At 62.2% G+C, this 21,166-nt stretch overlaps 3 protein-coding genes across 8 annotated transcripts; 2 read left to right on the top strand and 1 right to left on the bottom strand.

Moving 5' to 3' along the window:
• The first annotated feature begins 50 nt into the window (after positions 1–50).
• PLBD2 (phospholipase B domain containing 2) lies at positions 51–5,507 on the top strand. The gene is made up of 13 exons (XM_041420290.1): positions 51–637; positions 1,049–1,322; positions 1,469–1,562; positions 1,644–1,802; positions 2,206–2,306; positions 2,731–2,945; positions 3,014–3,108; positions 3,177–3,337; positions 3,900–3,995; positions 4,299–4,370; positions 4,470–4,622; positions 4,729–4,891; positions 4,988–5,507. The coding sequence occupies exons 1-13, from the start codon at positions 121–123 to the stop codon at positions 5,153–5,155; spliced, it is 2,268 nt and encodes a 755-aa protein (XP_041276224.1). The 5' UTR covers positions 51–120; the 3' UTR covers positions 5,156–5,507.
• A 152-nt stretch (positions 5,508–5,659) lies between these two features.
• On the top strand, positions 5,660–11,489 carry SDSL (serine dehydratase like). Of its 5 annotated transcripts, none has more exons than XM_041420298.1 (9): positions 5,660–7,127; positions 7,883–7,928; positions 8,148–8,331; positions 8,435–8,474; positions 8,561–8,700; positions 8,940–9,028; positions 9,122–9,349; positions 9,431–9,555; positions 10,517–11,489. In XM_041420298.1, exons 3-9 carry the CDS (start codon positions 8,164–8,166, stop codon positions 10,723–10,725), a joined length of 999 nt encoding a protein of 332 aa, XP_041276232.1. In that variant the 5' UTR covers positions 5,660–7,127; positions 7,883–7,928; positions 8,148–8,163; the 3' UTR covers positions 10,726–11,489. The 5 variants fall into 5 exon arrangements, with proteins under 5 accessions (XP_041276232.1, XP_041276234.1, XP_041276233.1 ...); XM_041420300.1 differs by having other exon boundaries at positions 9,894–10,638; XM_041420299.1 differs by lacking the exons at positions 5,660–7,127; positions 7,883–7,928 and having other exon boundaries at positions 8,231–8,331; positions 8,435–8,700; positions 8,863–9,028.
• A 2,874-nt stretch (positions 11,490–14,363) lies between these two features.
• Positions 14,364–20,414, bottom strand: LHX5 (LIM homeobox 5). Of its 2 annotated transcripts, none has more exons than XM_041420478.1 (5): positions 20,242–20,414; positions 18,359–18,582; positions 16,916–17,193; positions 15,669–15,834; positions 14,364–14,731 (listed from the first exon to the last, which is right to left on the bottom strand). In XM_041420478.1, the coding sequence occupies exons 1-5, from the start codon at positions 20,412–20,414 to the stop codon at positions 14,364–14,366; spliced, it is 1,209 nt and encodes a 402-aa protein (XP_041276412.1). The 2 variants fall into 2 exon arrangements, with proteins under 2 accessions (XP_041276412.1, XP_041276410.1); XM_041420476.1 differs by having other exon boundaries at positions 16,916–17,174; positions 18,334–18,582; positions 20,242–20,411.
• Between the last annotated feature and the right edge of the window lie 752 nt (positions 20,415–21,166).

Raw genomic sequence — 21,166 nt, 5'->3', positions numbered from 1 at the left:
CGCGGCCCGCTGCTCCGTGCCGTGCCTCTGAGGCGGGGACAGCCGGCCTGCGTCCCGCACAGCCCCACACGGGCGAGCCTCTGGGAACGGGCGGGCCCGGCGCGGCGCAGCGCGGCCGGGATGGTGTCCCGTGTGGGACAGCCTCGGCCCCGCGGGACACAGACCCCGGCCGGCGGTGCCACACCCGTGGAGGGGCCGGGGCTCCTCTCCGCACACCCCGGCCTCCGCCGCGCCCCGTGCAAGCGCCGTGCCCTGTTTGTGGGGTGCAGGTTGGCCCTCACGGCCGAAGCCCCAAGACCCTCATGGGATTCAAAGAACCCATGGGATTCAAAGAACCCATGGGATTCAAAGGTCCATTTCCCACCCTGGTTCCGTTTCCTCCCCCAGGCTGCGTTCTGCCCTTCCCCCCGGAGAGAGGTGCAGGGAGTTGCGCAAGGCCGGGGCTGCCGCGGCTCTGGGGCCCGAGGGAAGCAGCAGCACCCCGAGTGTTCGCCCTGCCCGGAGCACGGGGACACGCCGGGGCCGGGCTGTGACAGCTCACGCGAGGGGTCCACGCGTGTCCCCCGAAGGCGGGGAGGAGGAACCTGCGCGCGTCTCCTGAGGGCGGGGGGCCGGGAGAGGCGCGATGGCAGCGTGGGTATGGCCGTGGGGCCGGGAGAGGCGCGATGGCAGCGTGGGTATGGCCGTGGGGCCGTGGGGCGCCTTGGGGGGACAGGGGCGTTGTGGGGGGGCCTCAGGGGTCCCCACGCTTCGGAGCGGCGGGGCGTGGCCATAGCAGAAGCCCCGCCCCAGGCCCCGCCCCTTGTGGGTGTTTATACAGGGCGCCGCTCTGGGGGCGTGGCCCATACAACGCCCCGCCCCAAACACGGTCACCCCGCCGATGCGCGGCAGCCCCGATGGAGGCGTGGCCATACTGACGCCCCGCCCCCAACCCAGCCCCGCCCCAGTAATACAACGGAGCACGGCTGGGAGTGGTCACAATGAAGCCCCGCCCCGGCCCCGCCCATTCACTCGCGCCGGTGCTGATAGGGGCGTGGTCCCTCCCTAGCCCCGCCCCTAGGTGTCCCCGCCATGGCGGCCCCGCGGGTGCTGCTGGTGGCTTCGCTGCTGTCCTCGCTCCTGTTCCCGCTGCTGTCCTCGCTGCTGTTCCCGCTGCTGTCCCCGCTCCTCTCCGCCGTCCCGGCCGGCGCAGCCCCGTCCCCGGTGCCCCGCAATGTCTCCGTGCTGCTGGAGCCCGGCTCCGAGCGGCTGCGCGTCCTCCCCGGCCGCCACCCCGCCGCCGTCGCCTGGGCCAGCCTCGATGACCGCATCCCGCACGTCGGGTACGAGCCGGGCCGGGCCGGACGGGACAGGACGGGCCGGGGCCGCTCGGAGCCGAGCGGGGGTGGGGTGGCCGCGGGGCAGCCGTGGCCGGTGGGGTGCCCCGTCCCAGCCGTGTCCGTGACCCACCGTGCCCGTGTCCCCACAGCTGGGCCTTCCTGGAGGTGGCCACCAACGCCTCGTACAATGACAGCCTGCAGGCCTACGCTGCCGGGCTCGCCGAGGCTGCTGTCACCGAGCAGGTAAGGGGGACCCCTCCAGGAATGCGTGTCCTGGTGGCTCCCGGGCTGTGCCCCGGCGGTGACAGCTGGCCTGTCCCCCAGCTGATGTACATGCACTGGATGAACACCATGGTGGGCTACTGCGGCCCCTTCAAGTACGAGAGCGAGTACTGCCAGAAGCTGCGCAGCTACCTGGAGGCCAACCTGGCCTGGATGGAGGAGCAGATGGAGAAAGGGCAGGACACCGAGTACTGGCACCAGGTGAGGATGGGGAGCCCCCACCAGGGGAACCCCCTGGGCCTCCTGGGCCTTTAGCCCAGAGGACAGTACGGGGCAGTGAGCTGTCCTGGCCCAGCTCCAGGTGGGATGACAGGGATGTGGTCAGCCTCCTTCCTGGGGTGAGTAGAGGTGACTCGTGACTTTGTCCTCGCCAGAGCCTTGCGTGCTGCAGTTGGGGTGTACAGGAGGTGGCTTTATCACTCTCGGCCATGGGTGCTGAGTCATGACCTTGCTGACAGTGACACTTCCCCCCGTGCCTCTGCAGCAGCACTGAGACCCAACTGATCTGCTCTGTCCCCTGGGGGAATGAGGGAGCCTGTCCCCCAAATCCTGTCAGCCTGCCTCCTCACAGGAGCCAGGTGCCACCTCTGTCCCCTGTCCCCAGGTGCGCCTGGCCCTGCTGCAGCTGAAGGGGCTGGAGGACAGCTACAACGGGCGCCTGGACTTCCCCAGGGGCAGGATCTCCCTGGCACCCTTTGGCTTCCTGTAAGCTCCTTCTCAGAGGTGGGGGAGAGTGGGGGAGGGTTGTCCCAGGGTTTGGAGTGCTGTGGGGACAATTCCTCCACTCCTGCATTCCTGCATGTCCAGGAACAGCCAGTTCTACTCCCAGTCTACTTTGCTCACCTTTTCTGGGCATTTGTCTTCTGCTGTGGCAGGTCGGAGCCGAGGCAGGTTGTCCTCTTCCCCACCCCGTGTGCTGGGTGGTGCGTTCCCCCCACAGCCCCTGCCTCAGTTTCCCCACTGCTGTGCTCCCCCTTTCCTCCCTGCTCATGCTACCAGGGTGCTGCCAGCATGAGTGCCTGCCCTGGGGTGTGGTGGAGATGGACAGACGGACAGAGAGCTCTGAGCCAGCTCAGCTCCAGGCCTGGGGCATCCCTCACCTGACATCTTATGCCTTGCTTCCCCCCAGGCTGCTGCAGTTGGGGGGTGACCTGGAGGACCTGGAGTCTGCCCTGAACCGCTCCTCCCCGCAGCGTGTGCTGGGCTCGGGCTCCTGCTCGGCTCTGCTGAAGCTGCTGCCGGGCCAGCGGGACCTGCTGGTGGCCCACGACACCTGGAGCTCCTACCAGGCCATGCTGCGCGTCATCAAGAAGTACACGCTGCCCTTCCGCGCCTCGGCCGGCGGTGCGTGCGCTGGGCTGGGGGGGCTGCGCCTCACACCCCCCTCCTGATGCTCTGCATCCCCCCTCCAGGCAAGTCCCAGATCCCTGGGAGCGTCCAGGTGTTCTCCTCCTACCCCGGCACCATCTTCTCCATGGATGACTTCTACATCCTCAGCAGTGGGTTGGTGAGTGGCTCTGCTCCTCAGGCACCCCCCCAGCCCTGCTGCCCTCCCCATCGCTCCCTGCCCTGCAGGTCACGCTGGAAACCACCATTGGCAACAACAACCCGGCCCTGTGGAAGTACCTGGAGCCCCGGGGCAGCGTCCTGGAGTGGCTGAGGAACATCGTGGCCAACAGGCTGGCCCGCAGTGGGTCCGAGTGGGCCGCGCTCTTCCGACGCTTCAACAGCGGCACGTGAGTGGGGTGGGGTGGGCCTGGGAATTGGTCCTGGAGGGATGGCGGTGCCTTGTGAAGGCTGATCTAGAACAGGGGCTAGACAGGGTTAAAGAATAAAGTGGGGATTTATTAAAAGGCCTCAATGGATGCACCTTGGGCAGCACAAGAGCCCAGCCGGGGCTACACCCAGGGTGATCCAAAATGGTCACAAAATGCACGACTGGTCACGGGGTCTCTCACTTGGATCAGTGCTGGTCCATTTGCATCTTGGAGTTAATTGTCCAGTTACAGCTTTAGGTTATGAAGTCCCTTCCTTCTTGTTTTTCTCTCTTCAGTCCACGTTGTTTATGCTCTTGGTCCTGAGATTTGGATCATTTGTCCTTGGTCCCAAGATAGAGAAGGACTTGTTTTGTCTCCCCAATCTGTGAATAGAGCTCACATCCCTTAATATGAACCTTAGAACTACACACTAAAGCAGCACAGAATCTGAAAAATATAAAAGCTAAAACCTAAGGCATCAGTGGGATCGGATGAGGTGCCCAGGCTGCCAGAGGGATACATTCCTTGCTCTCCATGCCAGGTACAACAACCAGTGGATGGTGGTGGACTACAATGCCTTCACACCGGGCAGAGCGAGCCCAGCACCGGGTGTGCTGACAGTGCTGGAGCAGATCCCGTGAGTGGCTCCATTCCTCCCTGAGCCTCTGCTGTCTCCTGTCCCATCCCTGTGGGTTTGGGAAGGTCCTGAGGGTGATGCCTGCCCAGCCCCATGGGTGGTCACAGGGCAGTGGGGCCTGTCTGTGGCTAAAGGCTCTGGGGGTGCTGGTGCTGAGGTGATGGGTGCCCAGCACCTCTGGCTGGTGTGGGAACCCCACAGTGGGGTCCCCCAGTGTGTGTTCCCCCAAGCCCAGCATGTCCCCTACTACCCCCTGTGACTTTCCCCCCTCGGCTCTGACCAGTGCTCTTCCTCCCAGCACAGGGGCCTGGTGGTGGTGGCTGATCAGACAAAGCTGCTGTATCAGCAGGGCTACTGGGCCAGCTACAACGTGCCGTGAGTGCCATCCCTCCCCGTGGCCCACCCTGGACAGAGGGGCAGCAGTGCCCACCTTGCACCCCCTTGGTGCCACCTTGCTGGGTTCCCCCACCCCAGGTACTTCGAGGAGATCTTCAACACCAGTGGGAACCTGGAGCTGGTGAGGAAATACGGCGACTGGTTCACCTATGACAAGAACCCTCGTGCCCAGATCTTCCGCCGGAACCAGACGCTGGTCCACGACCTGGACTCCATGATCCGCCTGATGCGGTGTGTGCTGGGCACCCCCAAACCCGGCTGTTCCCCCAAGGAATTTTCTGTGATCCTTGGGCTTTTTCTGTGTCTTCACCGTGGCTCTGTCCCCTCCCTTCTGCAGGTCCAACAACTACCTGCAGGACCCCCTGTCGCGGTGCAGGGGCTGTGACCCCCCCCAGAACGCCGAGAACGCCATCTCCGCCCGCTCCGACCTCAACCCTTCCAACGGCTCCTACCCCTTTCCCGCCCTGCGCCAGCGCTGCCACGGCGGCATCGACATGAAGGTGTGCCCGCCAGGCAGCCCTGCGGGGGCTCCTCCGGGGGCCGTGCAGCCCGTGCCCCGCGCTGACTCGCTGCCCTGTTTGTGTCCCCACGTGCAGGTCACCTCCTCGGGCATGGTGCCCACCTTCGGGCTGGTGGCAGTCAGCGGCCCCGCCTGGGACGACGTGCCACCCTTCCGCTGGAGCGCGTCCCCCTGCAGCTCCCTGCTCCACATGGGCCACCCCGACCTCTGGACCTTCCCCCCAGTCAAGGTCCACTGGGACTGAGCAGGCTCTGGTCCCGTCCATCAGTCCATCCGTGGGCGTCTGTCCTGTGGGGGATCCCTCTGTGGGGGCAGCTGGTTGTGGGGGGCTCGGCTCTGTAAAAGCTCTCAGCTCTGTGTAACGGGGTCCCCCCCTGTTCTTTCTGCCTCTCAGGGTCCTGGCTGTGCTGCACAAGCCCAGCGTGTCCCCTCCCTGCCATGGGGCTCTCCAGGCTCTTCCCTGGGTGCTGAAGCCTGGTTTGGGGGGGCTTTTCCCAGAAAAGGGGCATCCTGGGAGGCTGGGGCTCGCCCTCAGCGCAGGCAGGAGGGCAGTGAGCTGGTTTGGCTGTGGTAAATAATAAAGTGCTCTGTGCTGGTGGCTGTGCTTTGCCCTCTGCTGAGGTTCTCTGGTGGCTTTGTTAGGGGTGGGCTCACGCAGGGGTCTTGTCCCTCTCCCCATTAACAGGGGGATCTGCTTCTCTGCTGGGTGTGTGCCCAGTGAGGCCGGGGCTTCTGGGGTGCAGGCTGTGGAATGGGGGAGCCCCACTGCTCACCCCCCAGGAGTGGGAGACCATCCCCATGCCTTTTGTCTTCCTTTCCTCTGGCACCTGTGTGCCCCGTCCCCAAAACCCGCGGTGCAAAATCCTCTTAGGCAGCTCCCTTGATCCGCTCTGGCTCGTTAGGAATAACGAGGTCATTACTGGGGGATTAATGAGCTGCGGCTCGGCAGAGCTTTGAAGGTGCCAGGTTCCCACCGGGGCTGGGGCCCCTGGGGGCTGCAGGGGGTTGGGAGGGAGTAGCTCTGGGCTGTTGGGGTGCTGGCACCCCAAAATCAGGGATGGGTGCTCTGGGGAAGGTGGGGTGTCCGTACCCTGCTGTGCTGGGACAGATTGCAGGGAAGCCTCTGTCCCCTCGTGTCCCCATGGTGTGTGGGCTACTGTGGAAGGGGAGGGCTGCTTTTGGGGTCCCTGTGCCTCAGTTTCCCCAGACAGATCGCCGTCACTGGGTGAGGGAGCAGCAAGGAGGAAAAGGGCACGCTGGAAATGCCACAGTGTTGCAGATTCCCTTTTTTTGTTTCCTTAAACATGGAAAAACAAACAAAAAGCTGTTAAATACCATCCCAGCTGCTGCCACAGCGTCAGCCAGGGACGCTGGCCAAGGGAAGTGACCAGGTGACAGCCTGGCATGCCTCCCTCATGGCAGGGATGGAGCCAAAGGGGAGCAGAAGAGGCACAGGGAGGGGGGTATGGGGTGGAAAGGGACCCTGGAGCACCCCAGGGCTGAGCTGAAATGTACCCTCCCAAGGGGGACTCCAGCTTCACCCCTGAGAGCTGGGACAGGCTTCTTCCACCCCTTTCCAGCTCCTGCTGCTGTCCCACCCTCATGGAAGTGCCTGCAGTCTCTGCCTACTGTGAGGTGGGGGTGTCACTCAAGGGGCTGGAGCTGTGTCCCCCCCGATGCCCCCATTCAAGGAATGCTCCTCATTGCCCTCCTTTCCAGGCCCTTGTGTCCCAAAAAGCAGCAGAGTGGCCCTGGAGAGGGGCAGTGCTGTGCCCAGGGGTGGTGTGGGAAGGAAGCAGGGATGTTTTTTTGGCACCAAAGACGATCTCCATGAGGAGCAGGGCAATCCCAGAGCTCTCCCCTGCTCGCTGCCTGCCAGCAGTGCTGCTCGGGGGGGGTTTGCAGCCCAGTTTGGGACAGGGCACTGAAATCCTGTATTCTGCTTTCACTGCTGTGTGCCTGGCACTGGGGCAGAGCTGGCACAGTGTGGGATTCCCAGTGCTCCCTGTTTGGACTGTGTTGGTCCCAGTGCAGTGTCCTCCCACTCCAGGACTCCTTGTGCCCTTTGTTTCCAGGCTGCTCCAGTTTGGCCAGAGCAACACAGGAACCTCCTGAGGCTGCGGGGCTGCGAGCCAGGGCTGGCCCTTCCTCCAGATCCCTCCTTCCTCCTCCTCCTTCCTGCCTGCTGTGGACAGAACCAGCCCCTCAGAGCAGAGGTAGGACTTTTACCCTGGGGTGTCACCAAGGCTGGGTGACAAGGAGGGGTCCCAGAGGAAGGGAGGGGACTCTTCCTGCTTTGCCTGGGGGCTGCTGGACCTTGGGTCTGGGCCAGCCTCTGCCTGGGTCACTTGGGACAGCCACTCCCTAAGGGATCTTTGTCTGTGAGGTGTCTGGCATGGCCAGCTGGAGCAGAGGGGTTCATCCCAGCTGGAGGTGGGAATCTGGGAGAGGATTGTAGGGCTGCCATGGGGTGGGGACCTGGCAGGGTGAGCAGAGGGGTGTGATGGCTATTTTTAGAGGCAATGAGAGGTGTCTTGGCTGGGGGTTGGGGTGTGCAGGCTGCCCTGGCTACACCAGGGGTTCAGCGCCAAAATCCTAAAATCTTCTGGTACATGTTTTTGTCCGGACCAGATAATACCCACTGCAAACCCTTGAGGGCCCCAAAATCATTTGTGAGCTGCCTTTCCTCTTCCCCCATCTCCTGGGAGCCCACATCCCGTCTCCCGGGCATGTGAGAGCTGCCGGGACCTGCCTGGCGGTGCCACACGTGTTTGTCCCGGCGGGTCACCGGCAGGGAGCCCGGCTGTCCTGGGCAGCAGCGCAGCCTCCAAACGCGCCCGGGCTGAGCAAACAGCCAGCAGCCGGGGCAATGTCCGACCCCTGCCCCTTGCCCGGCTGCGGGACCGAGCACGGCGACCTGGGGACCGCGGCACGGCCCCTCGGACGTCACCTTCCCTCTGGTGTCGCGCAGGCTCGGCGGTGGGTGAGGACAAGCAGAGACATCCCGCGGACACCAGGTAATCCCAGCCCGGGGATAGGACAGGCTGGGGACACCGGGGCTGGGGGAACCACGGGGATGGAGGAGGGGGTGGCACAAGCCTGGGATCTTCCAGGGAGAGCATCCTAGAGATGGGAGGGGACACTGGGGACAGCCCTGTCAGCCCGGAGTGGGCATAGGGGCTGCGGGGAGACCCGTGGGGAGCAGCTGGTGACTGCACCGCCTCTCCCTGGCGCAGCATCCGCGGTCAGGCCATGGCAGCCCAGCCGCTCGGGGGCCAGAAGCCCTTCCACGTCGTTTCACCCGTCCTGGAGAGCCTGTCCCTCTCCAAGGCCGTGGGCACCAAGGTCTTCATGAAGCTGGAGAACGTCCAGCCTTCAGGATCCTTCAAGATCCGGGGCATCGGGCACCTGTGCCAGGATGTGAGTGTGGGCACGGTGTGAGCGGGGGGCTGCTCCTGCCCTCACGGGGGGCACAGTGGGGGCACACAGCCGTCCCCTCCCCTCTTTCTCTGCTGCCTTTCAGGCTGCCAAGAAGGGCTGCCGCCGCTTCGTCTGCTCCTCAGGTAACTCCACCCCGAGCTGGGGGGATGCTCCTGAGGAATCTGGGGTGTGCAGGGGGCCGAGCCCTGCTGAGCCCTCCCTCTCCCAGGAGGGAACGCGGGTCTGGCAGCAGCGTACGCAGCCCGGGAGCTGGCCCTGCCCATCACCGTGGTGGTCCCCAGCAGCAGCGGCCCCACCCCCGTGCGCAAACTGCAGCAACTGGGGGCGACTGTCGAGGTCTACGGCAAGGTACCCCCAAAAGTGGGGTCTGGGGGGTCCAGAGAGGGCTGAGCCTGACCTCAGCTGCTCATTGGTGCTTGGCAAACCCCATCCCGAAATGTCCCCCTCCTGCACCCCCTGCATCACTGCAGGCTCACCCCGGGAGCCCTCACCCGTTCTGGTGTCCCCCAGCCCCGCAGGGACAAGGGACCCATCCCGGGGTTGTGAGGGCTCTGTGGAGCCCTGCTGAGCCCCCTTGCCCCACCCAGGTGTGGGATGATGCCAACAGCAGAGCCCAGGAGCTGGCTAAGACAGAGGGCTGGGTCATCATCCCCCCCTTCGACCACCCCTTGGTGTGGTGAGTGCTGCCAGGGCTCAGCTCCCGGCCCCACTCCCCGTCCCCAGAACCCAGGGCAGCCCCCGGCTGCATCCTCCTGCCCTCCCCCTGCAGGGAGGGTCACGCCAGCCTGGTCCGGGAGCTGAAGGACTCTCTGGAGGACAAACCAGGCGCCATCGTGGTGGCGGTGGGCGGCGGGGGGCTGCTGGCCGGTGTCGTGGCCGGCCTGCAGCAGGTGGGCTGGCAGGATGTCCCCATCATCGCCGCCGAGACGCTGGGAGCTCACAGCTTCCACGAGGCGCTCAAAGCCGGCCGGCTCGTCACCCTGCCCGACATCACCAGGTGAGCAGCCAGGCGTGCAGCGAGCTGGCAGGGCCCGCTGCAGTGTCCTCGCCTTGACCGCCTTGTCCCCTGCTGTCCCAGCGTGGCCACGTGCCTGGGAGCCAAGATGGTGGCGGCGCGGGCGCTGGAGTGTGCCAGGGAGTGCCAGGTGCTCTCGCAGGTGGTGCAGGACGCCGAGGCCGTGCGGGCTGTGCAGCAGTTCCTGGGTGAGCGGGGCGACAGGGACACTACTGGACCCTGGGACTGCTGGGGTCGGGGTGACAGGACACTAACTGGACCCTGGGACTGCTGGGGTCGGGGTGACAGGACACTACTGGACCCTGGGGTCAGGGTGACAGGGACACCGCCGGAGCCAGGGGAACTGGGGTTGGGGTGACAGGGACACTACTGGACCCTGGGGGCACTGGGGTCGGGGTGACAGGGACACTGCTGGACCCTGGGGTCAGGGTGACAGGGACACCGCCAGATCCTGGGGGCACTGGGGTCGGGGTGCCGGGCCAGCTGTCACTCGGTGTCACCGCAAAGTCCCCGCTCGGTCCCGCAGATGACGAGCGGCTGCTGGTGGAGCCGGCGTGCGGAGCCCCCCTGGCCGTGCTCTACTCGGGGCGGCTGCGGCGGCTGCAGAGCGAGGGGCGGCTGCCGAGCCCGCTGCGCCCCGTGCTGCTCGTGGTGTGCGGCGGCAGCAACATCCACACGGCCCAGCTGCGGGCCCTGCAGAGCCAGCTGGGGCTGGAGTGACACCCGCGCCGGGCAGGGCGTGTGGCAGAGCCCGCCTGGCACGCTCTGCTCGCTTTCATTCCCAAAGAACCGAAATAAAGCCTGGGGACGCGGGCCGGGCTCCTCACGCAGCCTTTTGCAGCAGGCAGCGCCCTTGCAGGGAGGGGGAAACTGAGGCACGGGGGTCGCACTGCAGGCACAAGGTGCAGAGGGTGGGACTGGACCCTCACATCCCGCTTTTCCCCCGGGACATGCCGGGTATTCTGCTCTGCCCCCCTCTCCTCCCTCCCCCTGCTCCTCCCCAGGCTGTTCGGGCTGCAGCTCCCCTCCTCAATTAGCAAACGCTCCCTTTCTGACTAATTACTTTGCTACTGTCTTTATGCATTATTATTGTAATGATTATTAATTATTACAATCCTCTCCCGTTCCTGCCACGTTGGCTGTGGCCAGATGAGAACAGCGCTCTTGTTTCGGAGATTTATCCACGGGGATCCCCGGCCTGGTTTAACACCTGCGGGCTCCGAGGTGTTCTAACATGTGGAGGGGATATACCCCATCCTAGAACCCCCTTTTTCCCCCCCATCCCACTCTTTCTCCCTTTCCCCCCAGCTCTCCTGCTCTCCCATATTTCCACTCTGCAGCGCTGTGTTTGCTTTTAGCCCTTTCCTGTGGCGCCTCCTGGGGGTTTTTTTGTGTCCTCCCAACATTTCTCCCCTCTCCTTCCTCCCATTCCGGGTGATGCGGGTTTTTGCTCCTGCTGGTGCCCCCCAGCCCCACCCGGTTCCCCTGCTGAGCCTGTGCCCTGTGGTGCTGGGCAGGGAGAGAAGCCTTTTGCTGCCCCCAACCCCTCTCATCCTCCTCCCTTTTGGAGCAGCCAGCCCCAGGAGCAGCTCACCCACATCCCCCCACGAGCCCTTTCCCCTGACCTGGCTGCCAACCCCCCAGAAGCCCCTCCCTGCCCTCAGCCCCCTGCCCTGCACCTCCCACCGGTCAAGCCACCTTCCCAGGTGTTTTGTGGAGACCAAACCCCCATAAATCAGAGCTCTGCCACTCCATCGTGAGCAATATCTTATGTAAAAAGGTGTTTCCAGGGAGCACCGAAGGCTGGAGAATCCTATTACGAGGCACACTATTAATTATAAGGAGTCAGCCCAACCTACTCCAGCTATTTTTTATCCCAGGTCCAAAACCTGATTACTTCCCACCTTCTGCAGACCTTCTCCTCCCCAAAAAAAAAAAAAAAAAAAAAAAAAAAAGGCAAGAAGGTCAGGAAAAGAAAAGAAAAACAAAACCGAATAGCATTGGTGTTTGCCCAACAGCTTTTAAAAAGGAATTTATTCCCTTGATTCTGCTTGGCGGGGGGGTCAGGGCAGTCAGGAGCTCACCATGGTGATTCCTCAGCACAGAAGGGTCAGTGCTGGGGGGCAGGGAGTGGGGTTTGGGGTGGCATGGGCCTGGCTGTAGGGTTTGGGGTAGCAGGGACCTGGCTGTGGAGTTTGGGGTGGCAGGGGCCTGGCTGTGGGGTTTGGGGTGACCCAGCAGGGAGCTTTTCCCCTCCTTGCCTTCGGGAGGGGGCACTGGGCCTTTGGGTGCCAGCTGGGGGCCGTGGATGTGCCTGGCAGGGATGTGAGGTGCGGGGTGGCTGGGACACCCCTAAGGGGTGGCAGGGCCCAGCTGGTGCCCTGCGGTCACTCTGCAGCTGGAGACAGGCAGCAATCCTGAGAGCTGCTGCCTTCCTGGGGCCTCTGGGGTGATGGGGACCCCGGTTTGGCTCCTGCACCCAGTGGAGCTGCAGAGCTCCTCTGTGCCAGGGGATTTTCCCTTGGGATCTGCCCTGCTTTGATGGCTGCTCCTGCTGAGTCCCATCCTCCTGCCAGCCTCCAGCCTGGGAGCTGGCAGCTTGGAGCATCATCCCCAATCTCTCCTGCAGCCTCTTCTGTCCAGGTCTCAAAGATGGGGTGTCCCAGCAGCCTAAAACAGCCTCAGCTCTGTGCCTTGAATTTTGAATTAATAATAATAAAAATAGTAATAATAGTTTCAGTATTCACCCAGTGACTGACCACTTTATACTCCTCAAAATGATGCTGTGGGTGGATTATTTACCAGCACATCACCCTGTCTTTATGAAAATTCCCAATTTCCTGCTAACACAGACAACCTGGGAGTGCTGGAGCTCAGGGGAGCAGCCAGCTGTGCTCCTGCCTCAGTTTCCCCATTTGGGAAAAGGGGAGAAGGTGTTTTTCTTGGGGGGTTGAGGGAAGCCCAGAGTCTGTGCTGGCCCCAGCTCCTGGCTGAGGGCTGGCTCGGTGCTCAGTGTGGCTCGTTGGCCACCCCGTTATTAATGCCAGTAATGGTAAAGGAAGGATAAATTCCACCACTTGGCTGAGCAGAGAAAATATGCAGAGATGTGGCTGGCTTTCCATAAATCATCGGTGCTCCGTGCTACAACCGAGCCAGGACTTAAAATTCAGGTCAGGAGAGAGGGACTCTCGTAAGCCAGCAAGGGAAGGTAATTTATTCTGTTTATATCGTTTTACTGCAAGACAAGGAGCGGGGAATATAATGGTGCATTTTGATTAGGAATTGCGGGGGGGGGGGGGGGGGGGGGGTGTGAAAAACTCTGCCATGATTTTGCATTTTAAATATTAGTTCAGAGCTGCAGCCTGCCTGTGACTTTTTATTTTTGTATCTCAAGGGATAGAAAGCAGGAGAGAAGGGCAGTGAGCTGGGGTGCTGGGGAGGGGACCCCCCCTTCCTCCTGGCACCAGTATGCCCAGGGAAAATGGGACAAAAGCTGCTGCTGGCACTGCTGAACCCCCACTTGGGGTGTCTCCCCGAAGCTGCTCTGCCAGCAGGGCTGCAGGTGTCCCTGGGCTGCTCCGGGAGGGTCTTGGGTGCCCCCAGGAGAAAGGAATTGTGCGTTGTGCTGTCTGCCTTGGGGGAAGGGGCAGAGCTGGGTAACGTGCCCCTTCCCAGAGCCAGGGAGCCCTGGGGCTGGGGGAGCTGGGGGAGGGCTGGGGATGCAGCGGCATCCCTGTGTGCAGGTGAGCTGGGCAGCGGCGGGAGCTGCTCCCCCAGAGCCCACGCAGGGCTGGGGGACGGTGGGGGAGCCCGGCCAGCATTTCTCACGGGCTTGTGTTAAAACAAATAAAAATAAAATAAAATGAAAGGGACCAGGTGACCGAACAGTAGGTAACTAAAAGGTTTTTTATTCACATTGAACAACAAGAGCCATTCACACTAACAGCCTCCGCAAGAGGCAGCGGGGACAGGAAACCCACGACGCTTTCAGAAAACAACTTTTTTTCTTTCCTTTTCCATTCTCCTTCCTTTTATTCCCCCCCTCTCTCTATGCTCTCACCCCCCTCCCCGGTGCCATCCCCTCCCTGCCTTCAAAATAGAAAAATTCGGAGCCTCCGATGACTAAAGTACAATAAATAATCAGTAAACACAAAAACATACTTTATTTGTTTCTCCTTTATACAAAATAAAGAAACTAGAAGCAAAAACTATAATACATCCTTAAATTGGCGGAGCCTCTGGGAATCGTTGGGGTGGGACTCGGCGTCGAGGCTCGGGTGAAATTTCTGCTGCTGTGGTTGGCTCGGTTTAGTTCTGGGGCTTATTGTTTGTTTGGGGTTTTATTTTGTTGTCCTTGTGGGGTTTTTTTTCCTGTTTCTGCCTCTTTCTGGTGTCTGTTCCACCACGTGGGAGCCCAGTCTCAGCCAGTCACTGGGGCAGCCCCGGGCCTGGCCCCGCTCAGCCCCCTCCTCCCCACCGCCAAAATCCGGCTCCAAACCCACCTTCTCCTCGGGGGTGCGACGGGAACAATAAAAATGAGGGCAGGGAGGGGCCACGGGGGGGTTATTCCTGCTATTCCCCGTTCCCCCCTTTCCTGTGGTAGGGGGTAATTAAAAAGGACGCTAATTAGCAGGGGAGCCCTGCCGCAGCCCGTCCCCGGTGCCGCCGGGGCGGTGGGAGCCGTGTCCAGGCGAGTTCAGCTTTGGTCCGAGAGGCGCTGGTCCCGACGCCGGCGGGGTCTGCAGGGCTGGGCACCTTTCCTTGCCCCCCCAAAAGTGTCGGGGGGAAGATGCCGGGAGGGGGGAGGTAGCGGGGTGGCCCCAAGGTCCCCAAGGGGGGTGCGGGGATGGGGAGGACGGGCGGATGCCGGGATGCGCTTTGGCATCTGCGGCGGGGCTTCACCGGCCCCTGTGGGCGAGGAGGGGGACACGCGTGGGCTGGGGGGACCAGGGGGGGTTTCCCCCTGCACACACGCACACGCGTGCCCAGGCCGGGCCTACCACACCGCCGCCTCGCTGAGCTCCGGGTTGGGGTGCGACAGAGCCCCGCTGTAGCCGCTATTGCTGGACATGGAGAAGGGCGGGCTGGGCCCCCCGCTGAAGACCTCCCCCGGGATGGGGTGCAGCGAGCCCGTCATCCCCGGCTCGGGGCTCGGGGTGTCGGGGTGCGAGATCATATCCGTGTACCTTTGGTTTTCTGAGGAGTGGTGTCCGCTTAGGGGGGGCTCCAAGGGTCCCAGGGGTGTGGAGCCGGGTCCTGAGTTCTGAAGGTAGCTGGAGTCGGCCGGGGACTGGGCTTGGGAGGGCGGCCCGTGGGGGAAAAAGTCATAGTTGCCTCCCGGCCCGTAGTAGTCACCTTGGTAATCTGTGGGGAGGGGGCGAAATGCATGGATTTGGTCTCCTGGGGTTAAAAACCTCCCGAAATCCCGCTGTGCCCCAAACCAGCCCCGTGCCGTCCCCTCCAAAACGCTCTGCTGGCTCCCAAAGTGGGACCCAAAGGGCGGGTGGGACTTAAATCCAACCTGAGAGGAATGAACCCGTCCTAAGAGCTGCAGTGCCCATCACCCTGTCTTTGCCCAGCCTGGAGTGAGGGAGGGCAGCGAATCCGGGCTGGGAGAGGCGAGGGAGCCGGGAAAATGGGCTCAGTTTAGGGCTTAATTAATGGGGAAAAAACCCCACCACGTGCATATATTTATACATATGTATATAAAAAGGGAATGGGGGAAACGCAGATATAAAAAGAATAGGCAAAAAAATAAATATGTAAGGGGGAAAATGTATATAGTGGGAAAATATATGTACATGGGGAAAATTATATATAATAGGAAAAAAATGCATTAAAAATGCATTTTATATATAATGTGAAATTCATATGTGTGTTTAAGCAGCTTGGAAGGGATCTAGAAACTAACCGCAGGGCAACAAGGGGTGCCTGGAAAGCCCCTGGTGAGACGGGAGGCTTTGCAAATGCAGCTTTTGGGGGGCTCTGCGGGGAGCTGGGGGACGGGGAGGCGCGGGCCGCCCGTCGGGGCAGCGGGGCCGGCCCGCACTGACCTTCCATATGCTGCGGGCCCGGGAGGTAACTGGAACAAATGCGGCCTGAAAGGGGGACAAAAGCCCCGCAGCTGGGGCTTTGTTCGCGGGAGAGGGGCCCCGCAATGCCGGGGGGGCCGTGGGGGTGCGTGGAGCCGGCTGTGCGTGTGCGCGGCTGCGGGCACGCGTGTGCGCACGGGCGGGGAAAGCCGCGGAGAACAAAGGACAAGAGGGGCCACAGGGCAGGGACCCCGCGGGCCGGCCCTCACCTCCGTAGTACGTGTAGGGCGTGGAGCCGAGCATCTCGGACTCGTCGAGGCGGCCGCCGAGGGGCCGCATCCTGCGGGGGCTGCGGAAGAACGCGTGCCGACGGGCGCCCAGCGCGCTCAGCTGCTTCATCCGCCGCTCCTTCGACCGACGGTTCTGGAACCACACCTGTGGCCGGGCTGGTGTCAGTGCCCACCGCGGATGGGCGACCCCTCTGGGTCAGCGACATCCCATCCCAAAGTCTGCGCGGGGAAATCTTGCACCCACTGGGAGTTTCCAATATCTGGGATTTTTTTTTTTTTTTTTTTTTTTTTTACCAACACCGACTCCCCTTCCTACTGCTGCTGCTTCAAAAAGTACATGGAGACACAACACCCCACAAATAACCAGGTTATTTGAAACCCTGACCCTCTTTTCCCCAGCTGCACACCCTCAGCCTCTCTGTCCCTGCAGCTGGAAAATGCAGGAGGGGGAAATTTCCCCTATGGATAGGGGAAAGAAGGGAGGAAACGTGGCAAGGAAAAAGGGGATAGGACCCGATCATGGCAGGAGCAGGCAGAAGCGGGGATCAGGGGGGTGAGCACCTGCGGCAGCAGGCAAGGATTCAGAACAGCCGGCGGTGGGGATGGGAATAAAAGGGAAAGGGAGATGTGGCCGCCTCTCCACGGGCATTCCTTGTTCAGAACCGCACGCCCCAGCAGCCTGGTGGGACGTCTGGATTATTGTGTGACTCCCCCAGGGATGGGGCAGCTCAGGGGCACGAGCGCAGCGCTCTCCTGCGGGACTCGTGCTCCCCTCTGCCGGGAGCCGGGAATCGCAGCTCCGCTACCGGCAAAGCCGGAGAGTCCTCCCCTATTAATGCCTCTATTAAAGCCCATTAATCCCTACATTTCCGCAGGGATTTTCTTCACGGGGGCAGCGCGGTGAGGAAGTGCCGGCTGCCTGCAGAGCGCGATGGATGCTCCTCTCTTCCGCAAGGCTGGAGCATCCATCTCCCGGCGCGCCGGGGATCCTGCTCGGCCCGGCGCAAAACCTCGTGTTTTGGGATTGGTTTTCATCCCTTCCCACGGCTGGGGGTTCCCCGCTCGCCCACGAGAGCGTGGGGTGGCTGCAGGGCTGGGCCTGAGGTGGCGCTGCCAGGGGACAAATGGGGTTTGCCCGTTCCCACTGTCACAGCCTTGAACCGTCCGGGCTCCCAGCGGGACCCCCTGTCCGCCCCCCCGGCCTGGGCTGGGCTGGGCTGTCCTACCTGGATGACTCTCATGTTGAGGCCGGTCTCCTGGGCCAGCTGCTCCCGGATGTGGCGGGTGGGTTTGGGGGTGGCTGCGAAGGCAGCTTTGAGGGTCTCCAGCTGCTTGGCTTTAATGGTGGTGCGGGGCCCCCGCCGCTTGGTGCCCGAGTTCTGCTCCTCGTTCTCGTTGTTGGTGGTCTCCTTGTCCGAGGAGGTCGAGTTGTCCGTTTCCTTGGTGTCGTCCTGCATGGGGTCCTGGAGATCCGGGGACAAACTCCTGTCTGTACATGAGGACACTGTAAAGGAGACCCAGAGAGGAAAGGGGGGGTGGATGACTTCGGGGAGACATTGACCCCCCTCTCCTCTGTCCTCCCCGGCCCGCCTGCTATCCCGGAGAGGGGTTGGGGGGTGCTGGAGAGCAGCAGGGGGTGCAGACGGCCTCTGCCCCCCTGGTTCCCCTAAAGCATCGCCCCCCAACACCACGCGGAGCTCCGGGCACCGCTCCAGCCCTGTGCACGGTGCCGTGCCGGCGGGGGGAGCCGGGGAGGGGGTGACCCCAGCCCCGCCGCTGCCCCCCACGCTCCCCCTCTACTCCCCGCGCCGGGAAGAGGGATGCGCCACCGGGAAAAACGCCACCGGTCCCTGTCGGGTTTTGGGGAGTCCCCCGGTCGCTGCCTCGAGCCTGGCTCACCCCCCCGCCCCCAGGCACCGTGTTCCCCCCGGGGACCCTGCAGCCAGCACCCCCCCAAGGCCAAGCTCTACTCGCCTCGCTCACAGCAGCGGCCCCACTGACTGGCGTGGCAGGATCCGGCCCCGGGTGCTGGACGGAGAGAGAGCCCGCGGAAGGGGGTGAGCAGGGGCGCCCGGCATGGCTGGGACAGCAGGAGGGGGCCTGGCCCTGCTCTCCTGACGCAGAGACAGCTTCCAAGGAAGTCAAATGGGAGCTTTGCCTCTGGGTGAAAGGAGGCGAAGGATCAGGCCCACGGCGCGGGGGGAGCGGGCACACTCGCAGGGGGGGGCTCTGGGGAGTGAGGGGCTCCCGGGGCAGCCCTTGGGAGGATCGTGGCTCCCCCCGCCCCGCAGCCCCGCTGCCGGAGGGGCCGTGCGCGGGGCAGGAGCCGGGCTGGAGCGGGGAGCTCATCCCACGCGTGTCCGCGTCCCGCGGGGGGCGTCACGGAGGCTTCCACCCGGTTCCGAGCCTTTCACCCGCACCAATCCCTCCCCCGACGGATCAGCTGGCTGCGGGGAGCAGCCCCTCATCCCGCGAATCCAAACCTCGACCGGGAGCTACCGGCAGCTCGCGGCTGCCCCTCCTGCCGTGCCGGTACCGCTGGCAGGGATTACCGGGGCGTCGGGCCGGCCGAGGGGTGCAGCCCCTCACCCCACAAATCCAAACCTCCTGCCCGGCCGGGAGGAACCGACGGCGGGAACGGAGCGGTGGGCGGGAAGAGCCGCTCGTACCTGAGTTGAGGCTGCCTTCCTTCAAACTGGGAGAGTTCAAATAATCCTCTTTGCAAACAAATTTGTTTTCGTCGATGATATAGAGTTCCTCGCCCGTGGAGAGCTGCTTGTTGCAGACCATGCAGGTGAAACAGTTCAGGTGAAAGACTTTATTCCGGGCTTTGCGGACGAGGTCGCTGGGAGAGATCCCTTGGGAGCAGCCGGCGCATTTGGTACCAAACCTCCTGGGAAGGGGAGAAAGGAAGAGCTGGAGCCCCGGCCACGATGGGCTGCGGCGGGGCTGTGTGTGCGCTGCACCGAGCCCCCCTCCCCAAACCCCCCGCGGGAGCCCCGTTCTCCAGCACGTCCCGATGGAGGATTTGGGGGAACGGGCGAGCCGCACCTTTGGGACGAGGATGAGGAGAACCTTCATCCCCGCGCAGCCCTGGCTCCGGGCTGCGGGCACGGCGCGAGTTTGGGGTGTCCTCGCCCGGCTTTGGCCCCAGAAGGGACGCTCGGGAGGGGAGAGCGGCCGGGGGTCCCCTCGCTCTCCGCGGGGCAGGATTTCGTTTCGGCCGGTGCCTCCCGGGAGGGGCACTCGGGGCTCCGGCCTGAAAATCCCCGAAAATGGGGCTGATCACGCCAGAGAGACGGGAAAAGGGAGCGGCGGGTGCGGGGATCAGAAGAAGGGGCTGCGGAGGAGGGAGCTGCGCTCCCCAAAGCGTCCCATGGCCCCCAGCCCCGCGCCCGCTGCCCAGCCCGTCCCGCTCTCCCGACGGGGAAATTTTTCAGGTCGGGAAGAGTGCTTTGTACATCTCCCGTTTTCCTTTCCTTCCCAGAGCGGGTCTGGGTTTAGGTGTGCTTTTGGTTTTATTTTTTTTTTTTTTTGGTTGTTTTTTTTTTTTTTTTTTTTTTTTTCTGCAGGAGGTTTTTTAGAAATTAAAAAGAAAAAAAGAAATCCGGGGAATCTGAATCAGTTGGGAACAATCTCCCAAAAGAAAAAAAAAAAAAGAAAAAAGAAAAAAGAAACAAGAGACAAAACCAAACAACCAAAACCTGCCACAAACCGCACAAAACAAAACCTAAATCCCCATTTAAAAAAAAAAAAAAAAGCAACAACAAGAACAAAACATAAACCCCACAGCAAAATAAAACAACAACAAAAAAAAAATCCAACAAAGCCCCCCAAACCAACCGAACAAACAAACAAGAAAACGATACAAGAAAAAATTCAAATTAAAAAAAAAAAAACCAAAATAAAACCAAACCCCTCAACCCCCAAAACAAACAAAAAAAACCCCTCACAGAAACAAAAAATCTGCCCGCAGAGCAGGGAGCAGGGGCTGTGCCCCAGGTCCCCGGGGGCTGCCAGGCCCCGGGGCGCCCACGCAGGGTCCCCCCGTGTCCCCTCGGGCCACCGGCCGTGCCCGTGTCGCTGCTGGCCGTGACGTTGATGTAGTGCGAGCATTAGGAGTCATAAGTCACGGCCCCCCTTTGCCACGCCGGCCCCTAATTTCCTCCCGGCGCCTTATCGCGCTCATTAGGGGCCTTTAAGGTGCGGGACCCCCGGGGGCGGGCTGGGGCTGCGGGGCGCTGCGGGGAGCCGGGGGTGCGGGCCGGGCCCGAGCGGGGGGCTGGCGGGGGAGGGTCGTGGGGAGATGGGGAGGGGGGCACAGCCTCGCCGCCCCCGCCTCGGGCTGCAGCGGCGGCCGCAGGGTCCCCCGGGGCTCCCTCGGGCCGGGGGCTGCTCCCCACGGAGCCGCGGGGCAGGGGCGGTGCGGCACGGAGGCACCGGGGGGGACCCCCCGAGCTCCCCAAAACTCCGGGGGACACGCCAGGGAGGCCGGGCGAGATGAGGAGCTCCGCTCCCTCCGCTCCCCGCTGGGGTGGGGGTGAGGGCTCACCTGAAAAAGTCATTTTTGCAGTAGAGTTTGCCTTCCCTGGAGAAGCATTTCTCGGTCAGGTTGCACTTGCACTCGCAGCACTGGACGCATTTGATGTGCCATGCCCTGTCCAAGACGTTCAGTAGGAACCGGTCCAAAATCGGCCTCTCGCAGCCCGCACAATGCACCATCATAACCTCCGCCGGGGGATGGAGACGCTCAAAAGGAGAAGCCAGCCCCGCGCCGGCACACAGCGGTGGCAAAAAATGAAAAAAAAAATTCCCAAAAACCAAACAAAACCCCCCACAAAACAAACAAACAAATAAACAAACAAACAAAAAAAAAAGCAGGGAAAAATAATGGAAAAATAAAATAAAATAGAAAAAAAAAAAAAAAGCCAGGGGAAAAAAATCAAATCAAATGAAATTAAATGAAAAGAAATCAAATAAATTAAAACAGAATAAAATAAAGGAGAATAAAAATAAAAATAAAAATAAAAACCCCGAAAAAAAATTAAACCCTAACGAAATAAAATAAAAAATCAACAAAATATAGAAGAAGGAATAACAAAAAATTCAGGGGAGGGCAGCGGGGCGGCTGTCAAGTTCTTCCCCCTCTTCTCTCCGGAGCCTCGACGACGGCAGGGAAAAAACGATGCCCCCCCCAAGAATAATCCGAACCACCCCCGAGAAATAACAACAACAACAACACTGAACACCCCCCGAAATCGCGCTGCGGTGCCGGCGGAGCGGCCCGGGAGCCGGCGGAGCGGCGGCCGCGCTGCTGGCGGGCTCTGCGGCAGCGGGCGCGGGGGGAGGGGTGCATGAACCCCCCCCTGCAGCCGGCAGCCCCGGTGCCTCGCTGTGCTCCGCCGCCGCCGCGCCGCCACTCTCATGCTGTCCCCATCGCCAGCTTTGTCCCCCGCCTTAGTAATTCGCGCATCCTT

This window comes from Onychostruthus taczanowskii, unplaced genomic scaffold (genome assembly GCF_017590055.1).
Source record: "Onychostruthus taczanowskii isolate IOZ18803 unplaced genomic scaffold, ASM1759005v1 scaffold64, whole genome shotgun sequence".
NCBI classification, from domain to species: Eukaryota; Metazoa; Chordata; class Aves; order Passeriformes; family Passeridae; genus Onychostruthus; species Onychostruthus taczanowskii.
This window is presented reverse-complemented; position numbering and strand designations above follow the sequence as displayed.

Bases quoted from the DNA above. Each gene is read 5' to 3' on its own strand.
- PLBD2 (XM_041420290.1), top strand. From the start codon at position 121: ATGGTGTCCCGTGTGGGACAGCCTCGGCCCCGCGGGACACAGACCCCG. The intron at 638-1,048 runs GTATGGCCGTGG...GTCCCTCCCTAG, and splicing joins GAGGCGCGATGGCAGCGTGG to CCCCGCCCCTAGGTGTCCCC. The intron at 2,946-3,013 runs GTGCGTGCGCTG...TCCCCCCTCCAG, and splicing joins CTTCCGCGCCTCGGCCGGCG to GCAAGTCCCAGATCCCTGGG.
- SDSL (XM_041420295.1), top strand. The intron at 9,029-9,121 runs GTGAGTGCTGCC...CTCCCCCTGCAG, and splicing joins TTCGACCACCCCTTGGTGTG to GGAGGGTCACGCCAGCCTGG. The intron at 9,350-9,430 runs GTGAGCAGCCAG...CTGCTGTCCCAG, and splicing joins ACCCTGCCCGACATCACCAG to CGTGGCCACGTGCCTGGGAG.
- LHX5 (XM_041420476.1), bottom strand. From the start codon at position 20,411: ATGGTGCATTGTGCGGGCTGCGAGAGGCCGATTTTGGACCGGTTCCTA. The intron at 18,583-20,241 runs GTGAGCCCTCAC...TCCCCTTCCCAG, and splicing joins TGCAAAAATGACTTTTTCAG to GAGGTTTGGTACCAAATGCG. The intron at 17,175-18,333 runs GCTCCGTTCCCG...ATGTACAGACAG, and splicing joins AGCGGCTCTTCCCGCCCACC to GAGTTTGTCCCCGGATCTCC.